Below are 14,156 nucleotides of genomic sequence, written 5' to 3' on the forward strand. Positions count from 1 at the left end.
GTTATGATTTATGTATTGTGGCCCCTGTTCTTAAATAAGTCCTCACCAAATTTAGATTTACTGCTCTCCGGAAAATATTTTTCATTCTGTTTAATCGATCTACACCTTTCTGGAGTGTTCACTAACTTCACTGTTGGTTTTGAATAGGGTGTATGATGTTATTTCCATGGTTACAATATTGAGTCAAATTTATAAAGAACTCGGCAATAAGAGCCAACTTACCAGTAAGACGTTGCAACCATTCTGGCCTGGATATTGCACCAAACTGGTTTGGGAATGTATCCTACAGCAGTTGTATCCTCTTCTGAGGCAAGCTGTACTATGACCTTTATAACTGATTCTCAGCATCTTGGACACTTGCACTGGGATGGAGTTAACATAAGAGCGGGTCCCACACATGCTCTGTAGGGGACAGGTCTTGGGATCTTGCTGGCCACGCAAAAGGTTCAGAGATATGCTTGCCATGTGTGAACAAGCAGTGTCCTGTTGCAAATTAGCACCAAAATACTGTCACATTAGAAGTAACACATGAGGATGTAATATGTGTGTGACATACCACTGTGTCATCACAGTTCCCTTAGTTACTTAACAGCAATGAACTGAATTTGTACCCAATGGCGCCCCATACTATGACCCAGGAGTAACACTTCTGTGGCTCTCCAAAACACTGGAAGAATGAGACGTCTCCCCATGTCACCACTGTACCCTTTGTATTGTTGTGTTAATGGCAGCATATGCATGGGTTGGTAATTCCCTGGTTCAGCTGTTACTAGTATCCAGCCAATGGTGCAGGATGACACAGAATGTTGCGAGAAGTCCATTACTTGTTCTTGAATGGCAGGACCAGATGTGAAAGAGCTACAATGTTTTTAATGCATGGTATGGTGATCTTCCCTTGTGATTGTCCGACATGTTTGACTGAAACCATGACTATGAGCACACCTGCTGTCACATTCTCAAGTGGTCTAACATCAGATCTGAATGCCGCACAAATTGGGATATTGCCTGACTGGCCAGCTGGCGAAATTGAATCCCACAATGAGGCCCCTTTCAAACTTTGTCAGCTGCCGATAACATTGTTTCACATGAGTTTGCAATGTCTTTGTGTAATTCATGTTGCTCACTCAACATTTGACATTGCTCATGCCCCTTATATACCCTTGTCTGAGAAAAGAGAAACATCTATATGAATATCGAGCTTAGATGGAAAACCAGTTCCAAGCAAAAAAGGGAAAGCTGAAAGGTGGAAGCAGTATATAGAGGATTTATACAAGGGAAATGAACTTGAAAGCAATATTACAGAAATGGAAGAGGACATTCATGAAGATGAGATTGGGGATATTGTATTGTGGGAAGAATTTGACAGAACGCTAGAAGACATAAGTCAAAATAAGGCCCAGCGGGTAGACGACATTCTGTCAGAAATTCTGATAGCCTTGGGAAAGCCAGCCATGACGGAATTCTGCCATCTGGTGCAACATTATGAGACTGGCAAAATACCCTCAGACTTCAGGTGAATGTAATACTTTTTATTGCAAAGAAAACAGTTGCTGATAGGTTTGAGAATTAGTGAACTTTCAATTTAATAAGTCATGGTTGCAAAATGCTAACATGAATTCCTTACAGAAGAGTGGAAAAACTGCTATAAGCTGCCCTTGGGGAATATCAGTTTGGATTCCGGAAAAGTGTAGGAACACTTGAGGCACTGCTGACCCTATGACTTCTCTTAGAAGGTAGGTTAAGGAAAGTCAAACCTACATTTATAGCATTTACAGACTTGAGAAAGCTTTTGACAATTTTAACGGAAACACTCTCCTTCAAATTGTGAAGGGAGCAGGAGTAAAATACAGGGAACGAAAGGATGTTTACAACTTGCACAGAAACCAGATGACAGTATTGTGAGTCGAAGGGTATGAAAGGTAGGTTGTTGAGAAGGAAGTGAGACAAGGTTATAGCCTATCCCTGATGTTATTCAATCTGTACATTGAGCAAGCAGTGAAGGAAACCAAAGAAAAATTTGGAGTAGGAGTTAAAGTTCAGGTAGAAAAAATAACTTTGAAGTTTGCTGATTACATTCTGTTAGACAGCAAAGGACTTACAAGAGCAGTTGAACTGAGTGGACAGTGCCTTGAAAGCAGGAAATAAGATGAATAACAACTAAAACAAAACAAGGATAATGGAATGTAGTCAAATTAAATCACATGATGCTGAGGGAATTAGATTAGGAAAAGAGATACGTAAAAGTAGTAGATGAGTTTTATTTGGGCAGTAAAATAACTGATGACGGTTGATATAGAGAGAATATAACATGTAGGTTGGCAGGGCCAAGAAAAGTGTTTCTGAAGAAGAGAAATTTGTTAACATCAAATATAGACTTAACTGCTGGGAGTCTTTTCTGAAGGTATTTGTCTGGAGAGTAGCCACATATGGAAATGAAACATGGACAATAAGCAGTTTAGACAAGAAGAGAATAGAAACTTTTGCAATGTAATGCTACAGAAGAATGCTGAAGGTTATATGAGTAGGTGCGCAACTAATGTGTAGGTCCTGAGTAAAATTGGAGAGACTAGAAATTTATGGCACAACTTGATTAAAAGAAAGGATTGGTTGATAGGTCATATTCCGAGACATAAAGGAGATCACCAATTTATTGTTGGAGGGATGAGAGAGAGAGAGAGAGAGAGAGAGGAGGGGGGGGGGGTGATTAAAAATCATAGATAGAGACCAAGAGATGAATAAAGTAAGCGGATTCATAAGGATGTAGGTTGCAGTTGTTATTCGAAGATGAAGTGGCTCGCACAGGATAGAGTAGTATGGAGAGCTGCATCAAACCAGTCTTCGAACTGAAGACCACAACAACATGTATCCTATCAGGCCTGATAACAACACTAAACACAAAGTGTTGTGTCTAGACAAGACAGCCTAGACACAATGAGAGGAAGCCGACAGGCACGCGCTAAGTTAAAGCTGAATGGCGTGAGGTCTGAAACAGGAGACGTAATGAATGATATAAAGAAAAGTACGTAGCTTCTGGAATACTTAACTTTAATCCATCCTTTTGGTACATCTGGAGATTGTGGCGATACAAGTGAGACTCTGTAGATACATGCAATGTTACTAATGGCGCCTTGCTAGGTCGTAGCCATTGACTTAGCTGAAGGCTATTCTAACTATCTGCTCGGCAAAGGAGCGAGGCTTCGTCAGTGTAGTCGCTAGCAACGTCTTCCGTACAACTGGGGCGAGTGCTATTCCGTATCTCGAGACCTGCCTTCTGGTGGCGCTCGGTCTGCGATCCCTGACAGTGGCGACACGCGGGTCCGACATGTACTAATGGACCACGGCCGATTTAAAGCTACCACCTAGCAAGTGTGGTGTCTGGCGGTGACACCACATTCCTCCCCCGCAAATCGGCGAACAGTCGTGTTATAAGGCTTCCGCCCGCCGTGGGGAGGACCCCATGTTGACGTATGCGATGAGGTGGGGTGCCTAACAACAGGCGAGGCTGTGCCACCCGCACCCGGCCATTCGGTCCGAGGGGAGCTAGGAAACGCCTGAAAACCTAGTCCAGGGTGCACGTCAACATGCGGCGTATGCGCCCGTAAAGAGACAGGAGGGGCCGCTAATTGACGCGATCGCCGGCGACGTCGACGCACACGTTGTGTGGGACGAACACAGTCACTGGTAGAGACAGTGGCACTGGACGAAGTGGAATTAACTACATGAATGTCCATGGGCGAAGGTCCACGAGCCTGAGTGTCCTTGGTTCGATTCCGGCGCGAAGCAAAGGGCCTGGAATGGTTGTGATTGTCTGATCTGAGCTTTTTCTGGCAAACACTTTGAACATGTCCTTTCTTATTACAGTAAAAACAAATAGCTTGGCGTGATGGGCAATTGTCACGCGAATGTCTAGTTGCACACCGCGGGCATGATTTCACTGCATTTGTATGCTGGCGCGGCACACCTGGTTTAGAGCGTGGCGGCAGCTGCGTGGACGTGCGCGAGGGCAGTTTATCGGTCCGCGCAGCGCGCCCGACAGCCCGGTTAACGTTACACACGGCTGGCGAAGTTTCAAATGATTCCTGAGCAAAGTCAAGTGTGTCTTCTCTATCCAATATGTCTATCACTTGTTGAAGGGAGGGATTGACGAGTTTCAAAATCTGTTCCCGTATGCGAACATCAGAAACGTTCTGTGCAATTGCATCACGTACCATTGTATCTGAATAAGGGAGTCCACATTCACACTCAAAAGCACAATCCCTTGTAAGGCCTTGCAATATTGCAACCCACTCCCTATTAGTCTGACCGGCCGTACGTTTCGTACAAAAGAAAGTATACCTCTTTGCAACTACATTAACTGTTTCCTTGAAATAGGCATATAAAGCAGACAAAATTTCTTCGTAGGACAGAGTTGCTACGTCGCGTCGGGGAAATAAATTCACTATCACACGGTACGTTTGCACCCCTACACACGCCAATAAATGAGGCTGCCGCTCGTTACCTTGAATTCTGTAGGCGGCGAGATGAAATCCAAACTGGCGTGACCACTCCGTCCATGTTTCCTGAGCAGGGTCATAGCGACGAAATGGGGGTGCAACTGCATGTTGTGGCTGCGGTAGCGGTGAAGCGGCGGCGGCCGCATCGTTTTGCAGTGCACGTTGACCCTGGACGAGCTGTCCCAAGGCATCCAATAACGCCTGCGTCTGCTGACTCTGCAAGCGATAAAATTCGGACAGTACATCTGCCGAAGCCATGACACAAGTAAATGTAAGCAATTAGGAAGAACAAGACCCTTTCCGTTGACTCGTCGCCAAAAATTGTTGTGTCTAGACAAGACAGCCTAGACACAATTAGAGGAAGCCGACAGGCACGCGCTAAGTTAAAGCTGAATGGCGTGAGGTCTGAAACAGGAGACGTAATGAATGATATAAAGAAAAGTACGTAGCTTCTGGAATACTTAACTTTAATCCATCCTTTTGGTACATCTGGAGATTGTGGCGATACAAGTAACACTCCGTAGATACATGCAATGTTACTAATGGCGCCTTGCTAGGTCGTAGCCATTGACTTAGCTGAAGGCTATTCTAACTATCTGCTCGGCAAAGGAGCGAGGCTTCGTCAGTGTAGTCGCTAGCAACGTCGTCCGTACAACTGGGGCGAGTGCTATTCCGTATCTCGAGACCTGCCTTGTGGTGGCGCTCGGTCTGCGATCCCTGACAGTGGCGACACGCGGGTCCGACATGTACTAATGGACCGCGGCCGATTTAAAGCTACCATCTAGCAAGTGTGGTGTCTGGCGGTGACACCACACAAAGAACACTAATACACCCTGGTGGGCCATTCTACCCGTCACAAAGAATTTAAGCTCTGAATGATTCCAATATCTGCCAATGGTGTGTACTTTTACAAAGTTACATTGACTGACATCCAATCGTAGTGCTCCTCACTTTTTTGTCAGGCAGAGAGAGAGAGAGAGAGAGAGAGAGAGAGAGAGAGAGAGAGAGAGAGAGTACATTATCTTAGAGTGTTTGAATGAATTTGTTTTATACTTTTTGGAGAGCATCCATGTAGCGAGATGCCCCAATAATTGTCATTGTGTGGCTGCACGTTGTTTCCACAAAATCTGCTAAATGATTACTGGAAGTTAGATGACACTGCAGCATACACTGGATAACTGTCACCATTGCAAATATCAACATCTACTATTGTAGTTGCAGTAGTAATTAAAAAGACAGGTGAGTTAGGAAGGAGATTTGACTTGATGCCAAAGAAGCCTTTTTAGCCTTTATATCTGGATAGACTATAAAAGTTTCTCTTGTGTAAAAAAATAATAATCAAAAGAGGATGGATAGATTTAAATTTGTTTTGAACACAGTATGTATATATAGTTATGAGGAAGCAAGACATTGTAATTAAAACATTTGAAATTACAAAGAGACAGAATGTGTGTCCAGTACTTACCTTCAAGAGACAAATTTCCAAGTACTGTGAATAAACACTTAAATAAGTTAAAAATACTATACCTAACTTTCAGAACTATTTGTCACTTATTCAGGGAGGGAAACGGATATGTTGGACAAGGTTAAGGATAGTTTTGGTCACATAGACCTCAAGCTGCGGGAGTCCCACATGTTTGAGGATGAGGGAAGAACTGCAAGTAAATTAGTTCAGTAGATAACTTTTGCCACAGTAGTGAATGACATTTGGAATGCATGTGTGTATAGTTCAGATATTATGTGCATCACTTTATAGACCATAGATCAGAAAAGCTCAGATTCTTATACATTGACTTAAACAAGCCATTTTGTTTTATTTCAAAAGTTTTGTGGCCATTTCTTCACCTGAGCTATACAAAATTGATTATCATGCCCAACTTTTTGTAGTGCTTGTGAACAGTCATTTGTGGCATGAACAGTTTCAAAAATTGTATCAATGACAGTAGTCCCTTAAGAGTCTCAAATGAAAATATTGAACATGTGTGTGTTCATGCACTGCTGCTTTAGAGAATTCTTGTCACTGTAAAGGTAAATATTGAAAGTTTATCAGTGTGCTTTATGTTGCAGGATGTCTGTTTTACTGCGACAGTCATTGTCCCGTTTAACTCCGTTGTCAGCTGTGAGCTGTACGCACCTTCAGCAGCTGCACTCTCAGCAGCCAAGTGTGGACCTGTGCACATTAACTAAAACCTCTGCAGAACAGCAAGGTCGTCTTCCAGTGGTACCTGTTTTCAGGCAAGCACTGTCTTTCCCTGCTGAATCAATCGCTCTGAGGGATGCCTACGGAGAGTACACATACCGTGGATTATTCCTCAGTAGCCGACAGTTAGCTGATCAGCTTACAGACTCATTTGCCGGAAGACGTGGTGAACGAGTTGCATTCCTGGCTGGCAATGAAGCAACTTATCTTATTATTCAGTGGGCATGTTGGATGAGTGGTCAAACAGGTGTGTACAGTACATATTTTCACAGAGCTAGTGGTACTCAATACTGGAAACAGCTCATGTTTAATTTACGATTTTCCATGGTTTGTTGTCTTGCACCTGTTTGTTTTCTGTGTTAATCAAGTTTACTTAATCTTATTATGGTGCTCAAAAGATTCACTCCTACTCATTTAATAAGCAATACACTGACAGTGATGTTACTCATGATACTGGGCTTCATATATTTTGTGTAAAATTTGTATATGATAATCCTGTATTTGATGATTGTTTAGATTTTGTAGCATATTTTGCGTAAAATTTGTATATGATAATCCTGTATTTAATGATTGTTTAGATTTTGTAGCATCGTCACCATCTCATGCTCCTCCTCCTCCACATCCCAACAGTTGGTGGTCTCTTTCTTACTTTCTCTCTTTCGAAACTGTTCCCTTGATGCTCTTGTATTTTCTGCCAGCTTTAATCCCATCCATGCATTCCTATCATCATCCTCATCCTTCCCCTGTTCCCTCAGTCAACTGCAAATCAGTATGGGGGAGGAGTTACCCAGATTTTCAAATCTGGATCGAAGGGCTTCTGTGTGGCACATTCCTTTTATTCTGTGCAGCAATTTCTCACAGTAACGTAGTGTGTCTTGTCTCAATGTTACTTATTTGCATGGGTTACCTCAAACTTTGTTTTGTATTCATAGGTTTTATTTTTTGTTGGAGTCACTCCCCCTCCCCCCACCCCCAGTAAGAATAATTCTGGCTCACCTGTCCTCCCAGAAATATTAGGGGAAGGTTTTTGTTTTGCCTAGCAGTGGATGTTCAGGTTAGGTTTCTTGTTTCTCCTGCTCTACACAGATCCTCAATCCTGCCTTTTTTATTGGGGGGGGGGATCATGTCTTCTGACTGTCCATGACAGGTTTAATATTTGTATCCAGTGTCTCATTTCAAAACCATACTAACTTTTCTTTTTCACCTTTCTGACTCAAGTTTATAATCAATACATGCACAAATTTAATATACAAATCTTTAAGAACTGTTTCTTACAAATTACTGGGAGTAATATTTCATGTCAGTGGTGGTCTATTTCTGGAATTTTTTCTTGTGCCCTGACTAATGTTGCTTTCACGTCCATTGTATTTCTGCTATCCAGTTTTGTGTGCTTCTAAATTATCTGAAGGCGTTCCTACTTCTCCCCACCAGCATGCACACCTAAATGAATTTTCTTTTATGTGTTTTGATTTCTGTCCCTCACTTTTTGATTAGAATTTTATTCACGTGATGGATTGTGTTCCCAGTGGCTGATCTTATTTTATGTTAAGTCAGCTCTGAAGAGCTTCATTTTGAAGTGTTTGCCACAAATGGTTATACCATACCTGCTGATTTAAGCAGTCCATACTTTTAATATGTGTGACATAAATTGTTGACTTGATGTAAATGTTACACATACCTTTTCATAGCTTGATATGTGAATAAATTGAAGTAGTTTGTAAGAGGCAGGTTAGCATCTGTGATGCATGAATGATCGTAAATTATTGCTATACCTCTCAGTTCGCCGCAGGACCTTTTCGATAGACCTTCATCACCACTTGCATGTCAGTGTCATTGCTTGTATGTTTTAACAGCTTTCCAGTTGGCACTGTGAGGCCCAATATTCCTGGTTACAAACTTTTACACCTGAGAAAAATTTGAGGGTATCACTGGAAACAATCATATCACTAGTAAGGGAGTCTAACCACAGAACTACACAGGCAGTCATGCAAAAGACTTATTATTATTATTATTATTATTGACAGATACTACTACTTTCCAGAAATCATCTGTGTCTCCGTTGTTCCACAGATAATGTGGAGTGAGTTCTAGAAATAGCAAAATAATACTTTCATGTAATTAGTCAATTAATAAATAACATTAACCAGCCACAAAAAAAAAAACTTATTTTGGTTAAGTGAGTGGGTGGCCTGATGACCAAATGCCACAAACATTTTTCGCTAAGTCCACTCAGTATGTATATAAACAATGGTTTGGAATGAGACCGTGGTGAGCACAAGATTTCGTGTTAGTTTCAGATCAGTCACTAAATAAGTTATAATGCCAATAGATCAGGCTCATCTGAAAAGAGAACAACATTAGCCTTGGGCAGTACTACAATTTACACAGCCTCTAATCAATTCGCTTAGGTTATCTTCACTTCCTTGCTCTACCATATCATTTAGGTGAATAAGGATGTAAATTCTCCAGTAACATCAATAAAATGATAACCTTATTATACAAGGTACTGTTTACAGAGGTGCATATCCCTAATAAAAAGTTCAGTTTAGAACCCAGTGCTTCATTTAAAATCTCTTAACTGAAACATGTAGAACATTCACTTGTATTAATTCAGTGAATACTGTTCTCAAGAAATAACTCAGCCGCATCCAGGGAAACCAGTAAATATTAAAAACATTAACAGGACAAAAACTTACAAATTTAGAACTGTACTTCCACTTGTTGCATAAAGGCTATGTATAACAGCTTACAGTACTGTCACTGACCCCAAGAACGGGCCAGATATTCAAACAGCAAACGTAATGGACAGTAAAGTTACTAACATAATTGTGCAAATTATACGTACCCACGGAATCACCGTGTTACCAAGTGCTGCCACAGTGACGCTCAGATACTACAGAGTTCATTCAGTTTCTATTTAGTAAACTTAGCACTAGAATCATTAATTGAAGTCAGTGTCTCAGAGTTAAACAATATTATTCTAATTCTTGAGTTTCTCTTGGCGTATTTGATAATCAAAATATCCACAGGTATGCTGCCGGTCTATAGTGTCCAACGGGCACAATATTTCGGCGATCATACATGTCCCAGTATCTCGACGTCTGTACCAGAATCCTCGTGCGGTCATACTCCATGGCGTGATTTTCCGACAAACAATGTTCAGCGACCGCCGACTTGCTCGGATACATCAGTCGAGTGTGCCTCTGGTGTTCACGGCATCGATCCTCGACGGTACGCATCGTCTGACCAATATACGACTTGCCACATTGACACGGAATCTGGTACACGCCGGCCTTCATCAAACCCAGGTCATCTTTGGCGCTCCCCACCAGTGCACGAGTTTTATTTGGAAGACAGAACACAGTTCCGATCCGGTGTTTCTTCAGAATGCGGGCGATTTTCCCCGAGAGTGCGCCTGTGTATGGAATAAATGCAGTGCCTACCTCCTCCCTCGTGACTTCATCCATCTCAACAGGTTGTGCTGCAGTGGTTGGGTGGAGAGCGCATTGAATCTGCCACTCTGAGTACCCATTTTTTCGAAATACAGTTCTTAGATGTTCCAATTCCTGGGGTAGACTCTCTGCGTCAGAGATAGTGCGCGCCCTATGTACTAGAGTTTTAAGTACCCCATTCCTCTGTGAAGGGTGGTGGCAGCTGTCTGCGTGCAAATACAGATCAGTGTGAGTAGTCTTCCGATACACCCCATGACCTAGGGTGCCGTCAGCCCTGCTCTTGACCAAGACGTCAAGGAAAGGTAATTTACCCTCCGTTTCAGTCTCCATAGTGAATTTGATGTTGGGGTGTATGGAGTTTAGATGTGTAAGGAAGTCAAGGAGTTTATCCATACCATGTGGCCCGATGACGAACGTGTCGTCGACGTAATGGAAAAAGCAAGTAGGTTTCCATACGGATGACGACAGGGCTTCCTCCTCGAAGTCCTCCATGTACAAATCCGCTACCACCGGTGAGAGTGGGCTACCCATGGCGACTCCCTCCGATTGTTCGTAGTATTCTCCATTAAAAAGAAAATACGTGGAAGTCAAGACATGCCTAAAAAGTTCAGTGGTCTTCTCGTCAAACCTCTGACTAATCTGAGAGAGTGCAGTTCACCCGCCGGAGCCTTGAGTTTATCTCACAGGAATTACTCAAACTACATTTGCAACTGGCTAGTAAGTTAACTTCTTGTTCCTGGGATTGGATTGATGGTGTCACCTGGGTGTCAGCTGATTCCGCCCATAAGAAGGCTACGGGACGTCAAACAGCTAAGTTCTTACGTCTCCTTGACAAACCATCTCTGCAGGTTCCGTGCAAGACTGTCATCAATTTGAGTGGCATGGTGTTGAGTGATGATGCGGTCTCGGTTTTGCAGAAAGGTCTCAACTTCGCTCCCACCCCCAAGTTCACTCCGGTCGCAGAAATTGTTAGTGCTGTTGAACAGGTTGCAGCTCGACTTCCGCCAGAATCAGCCGAGGAAATACATCGTGAAACTTTTCGTGCGTTGACGAAATCCAAGCCGATGAAGCCAAATATCAGCAGTAAAGAGAGGGCGGCCATTCGTGATCTGAGGGAGAGCTCTGAAATTGTTGTCTTACCGGCTGACAAAGGCAATGCTACAGTTGTTGTCTCCCATATGGACTACGCTGATAAGATACAGAGCCTGCTAAATGACGATTCCTACCGGAAGATCAGCGTTGACCCTACAAAGAAGGTGGAGAACAAGACGAGGGCGCTTCTCAAGGACGCAGATTTACCGGAGGGTGACGCTACGAAATTGTTACCCCAAGGTCCGGTACCGCCTAGACTATATGGACTCCCGAAGGTTCACAAAGAGGGGGTACCATTACGCCCCATTGTCAGCAACATCAGGGCACCTACATATTTGTTGGCCAAATATCTGACGGGAATATTAAGTCCTTATGTGGGTAAATGCCCTCATCACATCCGTAATTCCGTGGACTTTGTTAAACGCCTTGATAGCTTCAGGTTGGATAAGTCAGATACCATGGTGAGTTTTGACGTCGTTTCCTTGTTTACGAGGGTACCCCCTGCGAGAGTCACTAGAATTGATTAGTCAGAGGTTTGACGAGAAGACCACTGAACTTTTTAGGCATGTCTTGACTTCCACGTATTTTCTTTTTAATGGAGAATACTACGAACAATCGGAGGGAGTCGCCATGGGTAGGTCACTCTCACCGGTGGTAGCGGATTTGTACATGGAGGACTTCGAGGAGGAAGCCCTGTCGTCATCCGTATGGAAACCTACTTGCTTTTTCCGTTACGTCGACGACACGTTCGTCATCGGGCCACATGGTATGGATAAACTCCTTGACTTCCTTACACATCTAAACTCCATACACCCCAACATCAGATTCACTATGGAGACTGAAACGGAGGGTAAATTACCTTTCCTTGACGTCTTGGTCAAGAGCAGGGCTGACGGCACCCTAGGTCATGGGGTGTATCGGAAGACTACTCACACTGATCTGTATTTGCACGCAGACAGCTGCCACCACCCTTCACAGAGGAATGGGGTACTTAAAACTCTAGTACATAGGGCGCGCACTATCTCTGACGCAGAGAGTCTACCCCAGGAATTGGAACATCTAAGAACTGTATTTCGAAAAAATGGGTACTCAGAGTGGCAGATTCAATGTGCTCTCCGCCCAACCACTGCAGCACAACCTGTTGAGATGGATGAAGTCACGAGGGAGGAGGTAGGCACTGCATTTATTCCATACACAGGCGCACTCTCGGGGAAAATCGCCCGCATTCTGAAGAAACACCGGATCGGAACTGTGTTCTGTCTTCCAAATAAAACTCATGCACTGGTGGGGAGCGCCAAAGATGACCTGGGTTTGATGAAGGCCGGCGTGTACCAGATTCCGTGTCAGTGTGGCAAGTCGTATATTGGTCAGACGATGCGTACCATCGAGGATCGATGCCGTGAACACCAGAGGCACACTCGACTGATGTATCCGAGCAAGTCGGCGGTCGCTGAACATTGTTTGTCGGAAAATCACGCCATGGAGTATGACCGCACGAGGATTCTGGTACAGACGTCGAGATACTGGGACAGCGTTGTTAGAGAGGCCATCGAAATTCGTACCAATGATGACCTCATAAACCGTGACTATGGCTATAATCTTAGCAAGGCTTGGGAACCAGCGATCGGGTTAATCAAGAGTAAATCGAGCAAGCGTATAGTTGTGACGACCACGGCGGACAGAGCCATCACACCGATGTCATCTCAGTCGCCGTCGCAATCTGTTCCACCGCGCGACCGTGGCACGGGGCGCGGACGGCGGAGGGAGCGCGCCGCGGGCGGAGGGTATTTAAATCGGCCGCCGCCGCGACCGAACCCAGTTCCCTCTGAGCAGCCATAGCGTACGGATCTCCGTGCCGGCACGTTCACAGGAGCTCAGTCCGTCAGTTCACCTGACGATGGTGACATGTATGATCGCCAAAATATTGTACCCGTTGGACACTATAGACCGGCAGCATACCCGTGGATATTTTGATTAATATTATTCTAGTAAAGTGAGCTGCACCAGTTCAAACATAACAACAAGAGTTAATATGGAACATCGGTCTTATAAAGTGCTACTCTCCACGCCCAGTCTAGTTTTATCCACATCGCTTTTAGTTAGCAGAAATGACATACCATCAATTCTATCTTGGATAGAGTATCTTTTAAGTATGCCTAATTATTGGTCCTCCTGGCAGAACAGCATTCAGACTTGATTTCCTTGCATTGCCCACAAATGTCATTGATTCAGACTGGGCTTTAATGCAAATTCTGGTGTCACCATGAAACAGAACACCGAGCAAAGTTGATCTCAAGCTACTGCATAAATCAGTTGGACAGTAAAATCAGCACCAGGTAAGAGTAATCATTCCCTCGCGTAGTACTTGTTCACATGCCCACAACCAACTGACTGCCTCACCTGCTCAGGGCCCAGCATTACGTAACTACTCGGGTGGCCATTGGATCACAGTGACTATGCACCAAGAGCAGGTTGTACCACTTAGCGGCAGCATCTATTCAGATACTACAACTTTTTCAAATACACATTATGTATCCCTCAAACTATTCTTCTTCTGAAAGATGAGGAACAAGGAAATGAGAAGCTTATCCTCTTGTCATTTTCCTGTTACTCTAGTATCAGAGTTCACTATATTTGTGAGATTATATGAGTTTAATATATCTGTTATTTTCAAATAGATTATACTGCAGGAGTTTGCATCAATACTTAAATCTCCAACTATGCTGAGGTCAGTTGGGCCTGTTTTACTAATTGTCCTGTTAAGTATATCAAGGTTGTACACCACATTTATTTTTTTGAGATACATATTCCATAGATCCAGTATGGCGTGATTATGCATGGATATGGAACGATTCAAAGCAGATACAATATAGATATCATACAATACAATACATACCGGTACTGGTATATTACACATGG

The 14,156-nt window shown here is 43.5% G+C and overlaps 1 protein-coding gene across 2 annotated transcripts in view; it reads left to right on the forward strand.

Moving 5' to 3' along the window:
• Positions 1–14,156, forward strand: part of LOC124619823 (malonate--CoA ligase ACSF3, mitochondrial) — a 108,611-nt gene that overhangs the window by 16,577 nt on the left and 77,878 nt on the right. For both annotated transcript variants that reach the window (XM_047146427.1, XM_047146428.1), the window contains exon 2: positions 6,561–6,940. In XM_047146427.1, coding sequence (XP_047002383.1) covers positions 6,562–6,940 — 379 coding nt within the window. In that variant the 5' untranslated portion in view covers position 6,561. The remainder of the gene's footprint in view (positions 1–6,560; positions 6,941–14,156) is intronic.

Source organism: Schistocerca americana, chromosome 6 (assembly GCF_021461395.2).
Source record: "Schistocerca americana isolate TAMUIC-IGC-003095 chromosome 6, iqSchAmer2.1, whole genome shotgun sequence".
Lineage (NCBI taxonomy): Eukaryota > Metazoa > Arthropoda > Insecta > Orthoptera > Acrididae > Schistocerca > Schistocerca americana.